Source organism: Daphnia carinata, chromosome 2 (genome assembly GCF_022539665.2).
Source record: "Daphnia carinata strain CSIRO-1 chromosome 2, CSIRO_AGI_Dcar_HiC_V3, whole genome shotgun sequence".
Classification (NCBI taxonomy): Eukaryota; Metazoa; Arthropoda; class Branchiopoda; order Diplostraca; family Daphniidae; genus Daphnia; species Daphnia carinata.
Genome location: NC_081332.1, coordinates 4,492,780 through 4,508,537, shown reverse-complemented (window position 1 = coordinate 4,508,537; position 15,758 = coordinate 4,492,780). Strand labels below are relative to the sequence as shown.

At 42.1% G+C, this 15,758-nt stretch overlaps 2 protein-coding genes and 1 pseudogene across 6 annotated transcripts; 1 reads left to right on the top strand and 2 right to left on the bottom strand.

Annotated features, from left to right (window-relative positions):
• Positions 1-589: 589 nt before the first annotated feature.
• LOC130686409 (solute carrier family 2, facilitated glucose transporter member 1-like) lies at positions 590-8,264 on the bottom strand. 5 transcript variants are annotated; one of them, XM_057509526.2, is made up of 9 exons: positions 7,791-8,264; positions 3,275-3,373; positions 3,023-3,183; positions 2,751-2,940; positions 2,443-2,656; positions 2,143-2,330; positions 1,861-2,073; positions 1,572-1,775; positions 590-1,503 (listed from the first exon to the last, which is right to left on the bottom strand). In XM_057509526.2, exons 1-9 carry the CDS (start codon positions 7,971-7,973, stop codon positions 1,363-1,365), a joined length of 1,593 nt encoding a protein of 530 aa, XP_057365509.1. In that variant the 5' UTR covers positions 7,974-8,264; the 3' UTR covers positions 590-1,362. The 5 variants fall into 5 exon arrangements, with proteins under 5 accessions (XP_057365509.1, XP_057365512.1, XP_057365510.1 ...); XM_057509529.2 differs by lacking the exon at positions 7,791-8,264 and adding an exon at positions 5,794-6,253; XM_057509527.2 differs by lacking the exon at positions 7,791-8,264 and adding an exon at positions 5,415-5,468.
• A 409-nt stretch (positions 8,265-8,673) lies between these two features.
• LOC130686404 (POU domain, class 6, transcription factor 2-like) lies at positions 8,674-11,518 on the bottom strand. The gene is made up of 6 exons (XM_057509519.2): positions 10,402-11,518; positions 10,036-10,341; positions 9,850-9,975; positions 9,606-9,786; positions 9,309-9,541; positions 8,674-9,235 (listed from the first exon to the last, which is right to left on the bottom strand). The coding sequence occupies exons 1-6, from the start codon at positions 11,303-11,305 to the stop codon at positions 9,054-9,056; spliced, it is 1,932 nt and encodes a 643-aa protein (XP_057365502.1). The 5' UTR covers positions 11,306-11,518; the 3' UTR covers positions 8,674-9,053.
• A 1,107-nt stretch (positions 11,519-12,625) lies between these two features.
• On the top strand, positions 12,626-15,748 carry LOC130686966 (peroxidase-like; annotated as a pseudogene).
• Positions 15,749-15,758: the final 10 nt, after the last annotated feature.

The following is a 15,758-nucleotide window of genomic DNA, read 5'->3' as shown; positions in this document are numbered from 1 at the left end:
GGCTATATTTAACTGAAAGGAAATTATACTCTTAAAAGCAGAATTTGCTCTACTTGATTCGCCAATTGATTGTTTAGCAATTTCATTTGCTGATTTATCTCTCTAGCGTGAAATAACAATTTTATCTGTTACTATTACTTAAGAAAAAATATGGTTTCTGAATAAACCAACAATTCTTTATAACACTGAATTACCATTAAAGTTTGAAAATTTGTCAAGCTAAAATTACACGAAGCCTCAATCTTCGTGGAGTCAAAATGTCGACTTGGCTATAGCAGAAATATCTAATAATAGCTCGGATGTATGGGCTCAAAAGATTCAGTTCTCGACGAGGTAGCGGGACGGATTTTTTACAATGTACTCTTGACCTTGCTCTTCATTATAAGAAGCTATGATTTAGAATAATTATAACGATGCTTTTGGCAGTGGTTAAGAAAATGGAGTGCGTACTCGTTTTGAAATCGCCACATACCTCGATCTCGTGTATATTATCCATCCCCGAAACACGTTTGTGAACACAAAAGTAAACGTTTACACTAATTATTCCGTTTCTATGAAGTACAGTGCACTACAAAATGTAACGAGTATAATCGGGAAAGAAACGTGTATAGTACCAAACATATGTTTCACCCATAATTTTTTTTAAATCAGTACAAGACGAATAATCATACATACGTCAAACGTCGATAGTATGTTGAATAACTCGACTACGTCTTACGACTAGCCTACCTAGATATACAAAAATATGATGGAAATTGTAAATTCACAAGAAAAAAAAAACGTTAAACTAGAACAGGTCCTGCGTCGAATCGTCATGGAACCCAGAACGCGACTATTGGTTTTAATGCTATTATGCTCCTTCTAAATAATAAAATAAAAAATAAAACACAATAAAAAAAAGTAAAATGCAATGCATTCGAAGGGAGCTGGTACTACCAATATAAGTAATATAAGTAATAACAACAAAATCTTTGGGATTTCTGTAACTACGATAACAAATTCAAAATGTCTAGCTCACTGCCTATATTAGAAACCAGATTTGGAGCTATATGATACGATACGTTGCTTAGGTCACTGGGAGGGGACATGAGGTTGAACCAGAATGCGTGTTTTATGTCTGCGACTTTGGATTTGTTATTATAAAAATTTCGAATAAAATCCAATGGACAACAATCACTAAATAGGCGGACGAAGAACTTGGCAAACAAACGTATTTTAACAGTCCAGTGAGTTGTCCATTTATACAATCTGTTTGTTTTTTATATGCTTATTGTTGGTGTGTAGTTAACAGCAACAGCGTCGCTGGTACTCAAACGCTTCCGTCTTCCCGGATATGATATACACGCTGTTGATTTCTATCTTCTAGTAGGATTGCTGGCGGAACATGGCGCTGATTTCTTCGATCGTCTTGTTCTTAGTTTCCGGCACCTTCTTCCAGGTGAACCAGGAAAAGAAGGCCAAGAAACCGGCGAAGATGACGAACACATAGGGGCCTAACAATTCCTGTACGAATAAAATGAATGAATTTCGATAAGAACTGCGGGCTATTTCATCATCTGAGTGTGATCAACCTGAATAGGGAGAAATCCAAGGCCGACGATGAAATTGGCGACCCAGTTGACGGTTACGGCGATAGCGGTCGCCATAGGACGAGCAGAAGAATTAAACAGTTCCGTAACGAGGAACCAAGGAATGGAGCCAGGACCGGTAGCGAAGAACACGACGTAGACAATAATCAAGACGATGCTGAAGTATGCCAACCATGCCGCCACATCCTATTAATAACAAATCCAGCAGCACATTACGTTTGTGTCTAGCATCAATCACAAATTCCGGCAAGTAAATTGACACGATATTTACCTTCAGTGCCAAGCAGATGGTAAGGAGAATGACGTCAAACATCATGCCAACTAAACCAATAAGTTGGAGAGTTTTGCGACCGGCTTTTTCAATGATGGCCAGGGAAACGACAGTCATCAACACGTTCATGCCGCCCATTCCCAAAGTTGCGTATTGCGAAGTTTCAGCGGTCAAACCGGCCGAAATGAAAATGTCGGTAGAGTAGTACATGACCTGTAGTTGTAATAATTAAACAAGAGTTTAGTCGTGATATTGGAGGATTCGAGTTTTATGGAGAATTACGGCATTGATTCCAGAGAGTTGCTGTGCCAACATCATCATCACGGCGATATTCATTGGAGCACGCAAAGAAGGGTTTGTTAACATTTCCTTCAAAGTAGTTTTGGGAACCAGTTTCATTGCTTCGAATTCAGCGCGCATTTCGTCCATCTCATCATGTACCTCCAACGTCCCTCGCAGCCAGGTTAAAGCTGAACGAACAAACAAATAAAAATAAATAAATAAAACGTTGCCTTTTGCTTTCCTTAACGGGGAACGTCACCGCCCGTCTAAATAATCAATCTTTCTAATCACAATGCTGACCTCGTTGGGACTCGATCTCTTTTCCCTTATTCAGCAGCGTGTATTTGGGTGACTCCGGGCAGAATGGCAAAGATATTAGTTGATAAGCGGCCGGGACAATGGTCAAACCAAGCAGAATAGGCCACAGAGTGGGTGTGCCAAGCAATGATTCCATACCCAAAATTTGCGACACCAGAATCGAGATGGTGACAACTAATTGATATACGGTACCAACCTATAGTTAATGATATAAAAAAGGATAAATAATGAAAGTTATACTAAACTGGAACCGTCAATATGTGAAAGTTGTCTGAAAAGAAATGACTCACAGCGCCACGCAGGTGGATGGGCGAGATCTCAGAGAGATACATAGGTGCTAAACCACCATTCAAGCCGCAATTGATTCCAATGAATAATCGCCCGGCAATGAGCATTTCGTAAGAATTGGCGGTTTTAGTGAAAGCTTCCAGTAAACCTCCAATGATGGCAAATACATTGTTGAAGAGTAGCGCCCCTTTCCTATTGCACAAGATAAAGTAACATACAAGGAAAAATTGTTGAAACTCAGAACACCAAATCAATCATGGTTTCTGTCACGAACCTGCCCATGCGTTCAGCCAAAATTCCGGTTAAAGATCCTCCGATAATACCACCGATGCAGAATACTGACACTGCCCATGACCAAATAAGAGTGACTGCTGGTGACGACAAGGATTCACCTGTTCGGTTATAATGTGAATCGTTGATCCATGTTCGGATAAGCTATTAAAAAATCATAGTGGAGCGAATAAAAACAAAAAAAATACAATAAGATTGGTAGAAAAAGAAACATAATAGTAAGAGATATTTATACCTCGCCGGGTGCGTTGACGACGCCGATGTTATAACCATGCTGGAAGGCCGATCCTAGGGCCGCCGCCGCAATGGCAAACGCCAAACGTCCGTTCAAACCCTATAAAAAGACCAGAAAACAACGGATATGGTTATTCATGGTATTTTCAGGGAAGCTTTAATTTCCCATTCAACGTCTCGCCCAGCAAGCCTGTCGGAAATAGGAATTCAAGGATATGTCTCCGCTAGGACGGCCGATAGCCTTGATAAACCTTGGAAACATTTCCTGTCCGACTGACAGACGTGCAGTTGAAACAACAAAATGAAATCGGCGGTATGGAAAACAAAACAAAAAAAGGGTTGTTGTAGCTGGATCAAAGAGAGTGGGTCCGACATCGCGCCAAACGACCTTCAACGTGAACGAAAAGACGTCACGCCTATGTAGTATCGATCCGCCGGAACTTCACGTACACCAATTCGTCTTCCACTACTTGTTCTGCCGTACGGGGGTTTTACCAAACAACGCCATTCCTTTTTTTGCACTTGTTGACATTGATTCTGGCAAACACTGACATTGCTATAAATGGCAAGAAAACTCCCAATCACCTGTAAGTTGGAAGCCATTAGTTAAATCGTCTGACGGCTGGAGTCAATGGCGGGAAGTTTAAAATCTACGGAAAGAAAAACGAGCACGGTTGCACACTGTGGAATGTTATCGAATAGATCGACTGTCGGACCAATACTGACATCGGGTTCGGCAGTTCCATTTGTCTTTTATAACGGAGCGAAAAACTGCGCAGCCCACAGGACGTTGGCGTCGACGTGATCGAAGTCGCATGTGCTGCGCGTTTGAGCCGATTCGGCTAATCCTACTGGGCAGGTTACTATTGCAAACGGAATACACTTATTTCATCATCATGCCTCTGCTCTCGACGCGTAAAGTGGACCTATTGATGTTGATCAGCCAACGGATTTGAGGACCTCACAGAAATAGCAGATCAAAAGGATATGGGTTTTATCAGGCGCGCCAGTGGCACATTCCTCGTTATCTTTTTTTCGAAACTTTTTGGCACTCGTAGTAGTCTATTAAATGCTTATCGGGCCATAATATCAACTGACATTCCAAACAGGAAAAATACTTGCTGCGGGAACATCTCACGACTCAATCATGATCGAGATGATACTGCCCTCATCGAAAAGCTGAAACTTGTTAACCTTCTGTTACCAAATACTCCTAGAAGGTTGCGAAAAGCAAAACTTTCTGAGACACCAAAGGCGAATGTTTTAAAATAATCAAACTAAATAAGAATACACGGTAGACAACAATACTCGTTAATGTTATCACGTTGAGGGGGTATGCTTTTTTAAGTCCGCTCTACTTGCGCCACCAAGAACGTGGGTGCGGTTGTGACGTCAGTCGGGAGTTACTTTCTGATTGGTCGACGCCGACAAGCCTCCAATCTTTGCCTCGTGACTCCCGACGACGCAACTTTAGCCGTCGATTGCATTTGTACGAAAACATGCCAGTGTATAAAGGGCATCAAACAAAAAATGAAACGAAACGTAATGCTTCCTTTTCAGACTCTTGGAAACGATAAAAATGATACATTTTCCGAAGCGGCTACCATCCTCTCGCAGGGTGGATTGTTCTGGATTGAAAACTCGTGTGATGTGTGGCGCGACCGGATAAAAGGATGAAATTACATTCGAGAAAAATTCACGAAGCGATGCACGCTCAGCTTTTTCGTCCTGGCTGTTGCATTGGTCACTTTCTATTGCAAACCCGCTTACCCCATAGCAGCTAAAACGGCAGGTGTTTGTACGGGGAAAAAGAAAATACATCGATATGCTTTACCTGCATTGGAAAATGAAACGTTTTTGCTATCCCTTAAAGATGGTGATTTTTGGCAGACGAAGGTCTTCGTTCAGTCCAAAAAAAAATCGGGATGACAGTAAGAATACAGGTAAAAACACTATCGTACTCTGAGACGAGCGAGAGTGAACTGAGTCTATCTAGAAACGAGTCACGAAAAACCAAAAAAGCTGCAGACCACGTCCAAAAAACATTTCTTTTCGAATGTCGGGAAAGAAAAAAAAACCGCTCAAGGTAAGACAGGTAGAAACAACAACTAAAAGAAGCAAGTCTCTAATCAACACTATACCTTCAGGGCACTCTTTCTCCCGGTCTTGGAATCAAGCATTCAGCCAACTCCTGCCCAAAACGCCATGAATGTTCGCACCAAAATGCTATACGCTTTTTTACGAGGAAGAAGCCCGTGAAAAGAAAGTTTTGTTATTCGTTACCCCTACGTTTGAGATCGTTTTCGAATTTTAAATTAGGTGGGACTTTTTTGTTCGAGTCGAAAGACATCTAACGGCGGAGTAAGTTATTCGATCAGTCGATCGGGAGTCGGGAATGCCACGTCGTACGTGATAAATACATGGCGTCGCAACAAACGTTCACGGTGAAACTAAAAACAACGACAGGGGAAAAAGCAAATGACATGTCCTATATCGGTAAACTTGGAATTTTCATCTTACCTTATCTCCCATCCCCATTTTCGAAATGGGAATTCGTCTAATCAACTGAATAGAACTACGGAGTGACGTAAATTCGTAGGTACACGTGAACACGCGTTAGAGAAGGCGAGCAGACGGCGTCTAGAACTTTGAAGAAGGGAATCAACGCGGGAGTGTCTCACTTCGCGCAGAACCTACGGACCGCTAATCAATAAAGCTCTAGAGTCACGCACAGTGTGTCTATGGTGCCCAGGTCGCAAAGGATTTCTCCCCCGTTTTTAGTCGTTTTCCAGTAAAAAATTTGTTTTGGAATTTCGATCTTGCTGTTGCGAAACAACTCTATTTGATTAAACCATCGAATTTTTAAACTTGTTCTTGTTGAAAATGCACTCGTCAAACGCCGCTAGCGAGACTAGATTGCGTTGAACAGCGATCGGAAGGATATGGCGCTAAGTGCTGAGCTCGTCGAAACAACAAACGAAACCGGTACGAGAGCAGCTACTTTCGAACTGTGTAGAATTACAATTACAACTTCTCGAATGGACCCCAATAGTTCGTAGACTTGTCTTAACGATTCTTTATCTGAACGAGAATGCCCAGAGATCGAATAGTTCGCTTCAAAGGGCGTTCAAACAAGATCTTGGAACGCGTGCACGGTGGTAAATGCACCCATTTATCGGCGGTGTTACACAATCCGACGCATTGCTCTTTTTGTAGGTCAGGCAATTCATCCATTGCTCTCACGTTCCTGCTTCAGTTAGAAAATATGATTTTACATTTCCCATATGGTCGAAAGCGATCGTTACAAAACAGCGGTTGTTTTTGCTAGACTCCCTTATTGTTACGGGCGTTATCAAAGTTCATTGTTCACGAAATAAAATATACGCTTGACATGTGGTGAGTTGGAGACGGATGAGTGACACCACTAACTCTCGCCCCATGTCGCTGATAGGGCAACAAATCAGACGACAAACTGAATAAATTGGTTAGCTTTGAGAAATCTCAAGACGACTGACGGATTCTACTCGTTAAAAACACATATGGGAGTAGAGCATAGCAACTCACAAACGGGAAACGCGTCAAGGACGACGAGGGCGTTCAATTAAAGCACACTGCTGGACATGGTAATCGTTTGGGTCGCTCTATCGATAAACAAGGGATTGAGATTTCCTCTGTTCAATTGCCGAATCACGCTATCCTGTTCAACGATCTCCTACCCTTTTAACTGCAAAAAAAAACCGTAGTCAAGACCAAGGTTTGGCGGAAAAGACGTGATGGATTGTGCACTTGATCTAACAATCAGTCTGGCTTCTTTCCATTGAAGGCAAAGTCCTCCTAATAGACTACTGTTATTAAGCTACTATCCCGTTCAAATGCTTATCGACTGCAAGGTTAGGTAAGCTAGACCTAATCAGCTAAAGATAGAAGAAGAAAACTGGGAAAGTTTTCCGTTGTACTGAAAACGTTTAGGTGGCGAGATTCTCGCCAGCAACAGGACAAAAATCAAACGAGACACAACTGGTTTTAAAGCAGTTGATTATGTGTCAGTCTTGGTCTTCGGACCAGCGTCCAAAAAATAAAGAAAAAAGAACTTCGGAGGATGTAGCCAAGATGCGCCGACGCTTACAAATGAATAGCTATTTTTACTACTAAGATATACATTTGTAGCTGAAAATCGGTTGACGACGAAAATCGAAAAGAAAAATCAAATGATTGATCAAGTTCTTAATTTCGAAACGAAAGTCATCCGGCGATGGATTGTTTCTTTTAATGCGGAACGAATGAATGGTATTCGGAAAACGGGAATCACGGGTACGTTGACGGTACAACGCACGAATACGCGCGTGACTTCAACGGTAAAAATAGGAACCGGCGGGTCGACGACGGTGTGGGGCGCTCAAGGTCATGTGCGTGTCCGTCAAAATGATGCGTCTTTTATCGAATACGGCATGGTCATTGGGAACAAATATAGGGGATGGGAATTTCAAAATAATTTAAAAAAAAAAATTCAGACTTACAATGTCATGTCGTGAACGGCGTTCGTAGATCGGTGACCCGAGATCGGACATAGACGACCGCGTGGATGCGTCGCCGCCTTCCCCGGGCAGCTGTAGCAAGGTCAGCGGCCGGCGTTCTTCCAACCCGCTCAGGGTCGTGTCGACTCCAGTCCCGATAGCCACATCATAATCGTCTGGATCCATTTCGTTAAAGGTCTAGTTTCCTTCCTTTTTTCGACAATCGAAGATAAATACGAAAGGGCACCGGCTGATCAGAATCAACGTACACCAGGAAAAGGTGAATTAGTTCAACTTGTGAAAGGGAAATAAATAATTGAAACACCACTCTTGTTAAGGGCTACGCGGATGATGTTTCGTCCGCTAGCCGACTCGCAAATGTCTGCTGGCTAGTCAGTCGACGCAGCATCTCTTTTACTTCTCGACGAGGTAAAAATAGATTTCTCGCTCGTTCCTTCTTGTCTTTTTTTTTACTGATAGCGTTCCAGGCCCCACAGTTTTTCACTGTTTTCTTCTCTGCTCTTCTACGTGACTCTGTTCTTTTTTTTTTGTAAACGAAAACCTGCCCGTCCGTGTTGGTGCATCACACCACGTGCTAGTTCCGGAAACGCCAAAAATGTTTAGATTTCACGAGGAAGCGCCAAAACGAACTTAAAAGAGTAACTTCCGACGAAGGAGCATCGCACGCCCATCCAACGACGTAGGCGAGACGTAGACAAGGATGACGTCATGACTCTTTTTCTAAGAAAGATCAGCTGGTACGTAGAAATTATTCACAATGTGTGTTACAGGGCGGGGAATAATAACATAACCTTATGGGTTTCCTTTCCATCAAAGTCAAAACCACGGGCTCGGAGCAACAGATTGAGTTCATCGCGTCCAGCAATTTCGATTTCAGTTCCCTTTATTTGATTTTTTTTAAGACCTCGTTACCTGTAGGACGAGAAAAAGGTTTTCAAAAAAGAGGGGCAAGTGAAATATGTATTTAAAAAATACGGCTTATCTAATGAACACAAGTGGAAGGATTCACTGAGAATTATTTGGCTGCTCTGCTTTGTGCGACTTGAACATGGCAGGGATGAAACATCCCCAAAGATAATCTGACCGGGATGGCTTTCTACAGAATTAACAAACAACGACAAATGTCTGCTGCAAATAACACGACATCACGGCACTGGTAAGAGGAGAAAAAATTAATTAAATAATAACGAGGAACTTCTGAAAAAGAATTTAACGTAAAATTGAAACGACTATCTCTATAATTTTTCATTGCGGGATCGGTGAGGTTGAGCGGCTGTCTGACCCAATTAAATCGGATGATTTGAGATTAACACGAGTCCGTTGGAACGATTGGCAATGCTTTAGCGATTGCCGTTTGTTACAAAACCAAACGCGGACAACGTCACGCTCGTAACCGATCTCTTGAGCGATATTACTTATCTCCCGTCCTACAAAACATTAATATAAATGAAAATGTTAACGCATTTATACAAGTTACCATACGAAGTTTCGGATAATGACCTGATGGATGAGAACTTTGTTCGAATCGGCAATTCAGTACCACCAGCGCTTCTGGGCTAAAGAAAGTCCGTCGTTTGCGGATCTTGCCGATGGACGAAATGTTAATGTAATCCAATCCAGCGAGCTGTTGCAGATTTCCCTGTTGATGTTTCTTTTCCGCTTCGCGTAGCCAATTTTCAAGTACCGGCCGAATCTTTAAGGCACTGCGTGGAGTGATGTCCAACTTCTCAAACCTCATTATCAATGCATCATAAACAAATTCAAATGGCGCAAATAATTGTTTAGTCGTATGGTTACCTGCATATTGCCGATTGACTATATGCTGGGCCTTCAGTGGCACAAAGAGCTTGACCAACCTGAGTTTGCGTCAACCCGAGGACTAGCCGACGCATTTTGAAGGTACGTGCAAATTCACGAATCTCTTCTAGATCTATACCGTCAACTACATTAGACGTAAACTGTTTTATCGTAGTTTGACCTATTGAAAATCAGGTTACGCAATTAAAATAGTTGGCTTCAGTATGTTTACAATATATCTTACAAAGATCTTCAGTTGAGTCCGGTAAATAATGTGGAGATGGCATAGGTCCCGGGACTGATGGAGTGGCTTTTGGCACAGGTGAGGTTGCAGTAGATTCCGATCCCGAACACATCTCTTGGTTGTTTGCTAACAAAGTCATTGTATTAGCGAAATTTTTGTACAAGATTCACATTTAATATAAATTACCGTTGGTACAGTGAGACGGACTAGTAACTGATTTTACTTGAAGTGCAGGAGTTGCCGGGGCGGAAACGACGACTGTATCGTTTACCAATCGGTTTGGAGGGACGATAGGAGCAGTTTCTTGGTTGGCTTGACTGGTATCAGGAACTATAGATTTTATCGAAGGGTTCGGTGCAGGTAGAGATACCGAATTTGTAGTCAAATCAGGTTCCGAATTCAAGAAGGGAGCGTTTCTGACAACTGGTATCTCATTAACTATTGGTGAGAAGCTCTCGGGGTAACTGGCTACCACAGTTTGAATAGCCATTCCTAAATGTAAAATATAGAACGATAAATTCAATGAATAAAAAGAAACTTATAGGAAATTACCTTGAGGTGTTGGGACCAAAACCTGAAATGTTCGTGTGTTGGGAGGAAACTGTTGATCCGAAAGTGTTGGTGCTTCGTGTGCCCCCATTTGAGTGCCAAGAGATGGCATCGAAATATGAGGGACCATGGGATTTTGAATATTTTTATACATGTCGATCATATTTGAATTTGGGATATTTGTCATTGGTGAAGAAATTGATGATGTCAGGGAAGTGAGTGCACTTAATGGATCTTCACCCCTTGTGAGATTTTTATTCATCTCAGAATCTTGGCACTCTTCAAGACTGCTTGGTTCTTGAGGTGTGTCTTCATCTGTTTGTTCACATTCATAATCTTGGTAAAGGTTTTGTTCGTTTGTTGTGTTTGAATCTTGAATGGGATTATTCTGTTGATATTCGTGCACAGATGATGGAGACGTATGGTTACCTGAAGTTTCTGGGGGACTTGAATGCAAACCAACAGCTTCTTGTGGAAAAGGTGTGAACTGGGGAAGGAAACCTTGAGGTTGTGGAATACTCTGAACACATAACTGACCAAAGTTTACTGGGTTGTTGATCACTTGAAACAATTGCAGACCCTGAGGCGTCTCGATTGCTTGATAGCACTGGGTCGATGGTTGTTGCACACTTGGCGTGATTGCCAAATATGTCATCCCATTTTGATTAATGCAAGCATAGGTTTGGCCAGCTGCTGGTATAAGTTGTTGATTTGGAAGACAGAAATCCATTCCTTGAACATTATTTTGAAACTGAAAACCCGAATTGCACACATATTGGAAATTGGGTTGTAAGCCTCCTTGTGGCAACCCATAGCCTAACGTCTGGAAGGTCTGCTGGGCATTCGAAATGACGTTAAAATTCAAGTTGTCGTTCATCCTGTGGTAGCTTTCTATTTGGGGCTGCATCAACACGAATCTTAAGAGTTCGAAAACTCATGGAAACGAGACAAAACGATAAAAAACTGTACGCTAGCATAGAAAAACAAAGCAAAAACCTTGCCAGGAAAATTCAAGCAATCAACTCAACAAACAATGGCTTGTGTCTTCTGCTGCTCAAAACTGAAAATCAAATTAGCAGCGGTGCCACATTTCTCTATCGTTGTGGAGTTGTCGACCCGCCCCGGTGTGCAAAAAAACGAGTTACCTATGGGTAAAAAGTTGATTTTGGGCGATTCAATTTAAAAAAATTTCCAATCTAGGTGGGTTACACCGAATTTTCTGGGTAAACCGGGTCCACCAACTGCCATTCGTTTAAATGGCGGCTTAAATGGCGCCAATTTAAAAAATAGGGAATCTACTGAGAAATTCATTTTGTAGCACAAACAATTTTAATAAAATTTTTTTTTGTCTAACGGGTATCATAAAATAAAATCGGGGTAAATTAGTTAAAAAAATCGGAATAAACCGAATAAAAAGCGACAAAAGTGACACTGTTTGCGATCTCTTTGGCAGCTACTTGCGCTGTATGGTCGACATCGCAGTTGTTCGATTAAAAAAAAAAAAAAAAAGACTGGCCTTGCGTATTGCAACGAACCGTAATCTTTAGTACACATTAAGAATGATTCACATTGACGTCATCAGTTTTCTAGAGTAGCGCAATGAGCGACACGGGGCGTAGTGCATACGTACGCACACGTCTGTATCCGGTTGAAGTTGAATTACGGGACAGAGAAAATCATGGTACCATTAAAAATATCTGAACAGCCAATAGCGAAAGGGAACGAATTATTTCAAAAACCTGCTGAATTTAATTCACGCACATGCTAGGGTTTTATCGACAACTCGAACGAAGATTCAATCCACTCTGTGCGTGATGAATCACCGCCTGCAATACCAGCCACGCATATTGTGTATATGTTTCAAACACGAAACAGATGGCAAAATTTTGTTAGTGACAGAAAAAGGCAGCGCAATGGTGACTTTCTAATAGCTGCGTTTGTTTGTTCCAATGCACAAATGCCTGCTTCATCCACCCGTCTCCCCCCTCCTCCCCCCCCAAAAAAACAACTCAACAACAATATGGCAAATGGGCAAAAAAGGTGTAAACCAACGTCAATGACCGAAAAAAAAAACGCACGCAGTCTAACAAACGGTATCCAACAAAATATCTAGACGCATCTGGTAACACTTAAGTGCAAACCGAATGTTTTTGGTTAATCGTTCATCCGTATGAAGCCGGATCTGGGTGCTAACGTGGCACCCGTTTGCCCTTCAACGTCGAATTTGAATTCTGTATATAATAGGGGATATTCACTTGGCAAAATTTAGTGTCGACGACAACTTTACACGACAGTAATGGCATTCGTCATTTTGATCTTACTCGCAGTAGCAACTGGCACAATTTCGGTAAAGTATATTATTTGCATTAAGATAATTTTCAAAAATTATGTTTGAGTTCGTATCGAATATATGTGAAAACGAATTATTCAATCTAATTTGCCTAAATTTTGCTTTTCGTTTACTGATCAATAGTCAGCCAACGGAGACGCGTCGAACAGACAGGCACCATTACCAATAGCCCCAGCAGCATGCGATCCCACTTATCCGTACCGCAGCTTCGACGGAACGTGCAACAATTTGAACAACCCACGCTATGGTCAAGCAAACACCATTTTCCAGAGACTGATGGGCCCTGCTAACTACGCTGACGGTAAGACGGGAGAGCCTAATATTTTTAATTGAGTACCAACTGTGCACGTGCATTAGCTGATCAACATATTGGCTAAATCAATGCGCAGGTGTTTCAGCAGTCCGTTTGGCCCAATCAGGCGCCTCTTTGCCGAGCACTCGTTTGGTTTCTACCACTGTGCTTACCAACGACACTATTACGAACAACGATGCTGTCTTGTTTACTATGCAATGGGGTCAATTCATGGATCACGACTTAACTCAGGGAAGAGCTTTTGCAGTGGGTAAGAAAGAATTCAATTAAAAGAAGACGCGCGTGTTCCGATTGTGACGTATTAATTAAATTTTGGACGCACAGCTGGAGGTTGTTGCGACGGAGGACGTTTCGGGAACGCGACGGCCAACCCCAATGCTGAATGCTTGCACATCCCTATCCCGAGTAACGACCCCGTCTACGTTAATGCTAATTGCATGAATATGGTTCGCAATGCCTTCGGATTGAATCTCGATGGCACCACACCATCAAGCAGAGAACAGGTACTTCGCAGTCCTCAGTCTCGCTTCAGAATATATTTTTAACACTGAACCGTTGCGCTGATTTACCTAACTTAGATCAACAGATTGACTCACTGGATCGACGGCTCGCAAATTTACGGAAATGACGCCGCATCTGCGCAATCTCTGCGCGATCCAAGCTCAGGCAAAGGTCTATTGGCAGTTTCCATTCAGAATGGCAAAGTCCTTCTGCCAATTTCACCGAGCCTGCTCTGATTGCTTCGTCGCAGGTAAATCGAAAACGATATTCTCTAAATAGTATGTAATCGGCAGCTTCAAATCCCTTGGTTATCGTAAATCTCGAGATCACTGAAAATCGTTTAGAAAAATCAAAACATTTGCAACAACAGGCGATAGCAGAGTGCGAGAACAGCCGCTGCTTACGATCATGCACACCTTGTGGCTTCGTGAACATAACCGGGTGGCTAAGGCTCTGTATGACAGATTCGGCTCGAACAAATCCGATGAGTTCTATTACCAAGAGGCCCGTCGCATCATTATTGCTGAATTCCAGCATATCACATACCACGAGTATCTCCCAGTTATTCTTGGTAATTTTTCTCTCTGCCCATAACGATCGAGTCAATAAAAGACACACGCTAAACGATTATTGAATTTTGAAATAGGTCGTCTAGCTATATTTCCAAATGCGATAGATCAAAATGGCCAAAGCAATCCAGCCATTTTCAACGAGTTCGCCACTGCTGCCTACCGAATGGGTCATTCTATGGTGAAGAGCTTCATAAAGTAAATCTTTCATCGTTTTGAGATCCGCTCTTTTCACACGACTAAAACTCACTACCACCGTTGCTAGGCTTTACGAGGCTGATGGCAGTGAAAGTCCTCAAAGTTACCTTCTCGCAAACTCGTTCAACTCCGCAACCCGTCTTCTAAATCCGACTTTCATCGACAACGCCCTGCGCGGTCTTTCGCGAAACCTTGTTAACGCTGTGGACAACTGTTTTGCCGACGATGTCACCAGCCAACTATTCCGGTTAGTTTTTGTTCTAGCTCAAATCGGCCAAATTAGAAATTTAAATAAAACACAATTTGATTTAATGAAAAATACAGGGCATCAAGCACCACTTTAGGTGGTGACTTGATTTCAATCAACATGCAACGCGGCCGAGATCACGGTAGATCATTTAAAACTCGATTGATAACGAAAATGAAATTTGAAATGGACAGCTCTAAATTAACTGTTTTACAATCCCTAAAGGTCTCCCAACTTACGTTAAAGCCCGGCAAATCGCTCTTGGGATTACGGGGCCACTACCCACTACGTTTGATGAGCTCAAGTCTACGCACTCAGACCAAGTGAGGAAACGTTATGTTTCCGCCGCCATAGAATTTTATCCCGCTTAATTAAAATTAAAATATATTAGCGCGCAAACATTTCAAAAACGCATTTTTTCCCCTTTAGGTCATCAATAGCTTGAAGCGCGTGTACGAATCAGTACAGGACATCGATTTGTACATCGGTGGAGTGACAGAGAAGCTCATGCCATACGCTGCCGTAGGACCCACGTTTGGTTACATCATCGCCAAGCAATTCGAGAACCTCAAGCGGGCAGATCGTTTCTTTTACAGCGATTTGACAAAATCCGTTTCGTTTACCGGCCGTAATATAACAACGCACGCGCAAAAAAACTATCTTCAAATTTACTTATGATATTTTAAACACCACCAGGTCAACTACACGAAATCAGGAAGGTAAGCCTTGCCCGCATCGTCTGCGATAACAATGACGGAACAGTCACTACTATCCAACCAAAAGCCTTCCGCAGCCCAAGCAGGTAGAAATTTACTACAACCTTCAAAAGAAGATAAAAAAAAGTTCTAATATCATGAATTATCTTCTAGCCTAAATGCTCCAGTTGCCTGCAGTAACATTCGAGGTATTGACTTTAACAAGTTCTACAGCAACACGCCTATCTCGGTTGCTTCGGAGGAAAGTATTTCAGGTGAAGACACCTCTTAAGCGACGGAGGATTTTAAGAGGAGAGGGAAAGCCACAACAGTGATCATTCTGAAGAATTATTAATCCGTAAGGGGAAAATATATATACATACATATAATTGGTGCGGTGGAGGGCATGGGTTGCACCATCGCAAGATGGTGTTCAGCAAGCAAATATTTCGAAAGAATAAACAATCGTTTCTCATCGACTGCTTAG

Coding starts and splice junctions, on each gene's coding strand:
- LOC130686404 (XM_057509519.2), bottom strand. CDS start 11,305: ATGCAGCCCCAAATAGAAAGCTACCACAGGATGAACGACAACTTGAAT. Junction 9,976..10,035: donor TCCGTCTCACTGTACCAACG/GTAATTTATATT, acceptor TGACTTTGTTAG/CAAACAACCAAGAGATGTGT. Junction 9,787..9,849: donor GGACTCAACTGAAGATCTTT/GTAAGATATATT, acceptor GATTTTCAATAG/GTCAAACTACGATAAAACAG.
- LOC130686409 (XM_057509526.2), bottom strand. CDS start 7,973: ATGGATCCAGACGATTATGATGTGGCTATCGGGACTGGAGTCGACACG. Junction 2,331..2,442: donor AGAGATCGAGTCCCAACGAG/GTCAGCATTGTG, acceptor TTGTTCGTTCAG/CTTTAACCTGGCTGCGAGGG. Junction 2,074..2,142: donor AACTCTCTGGAATCAATGCC/GTAATTCTCCAT, acceptor TTACAACTACAG/GTCATGTACTACTCTACCGA.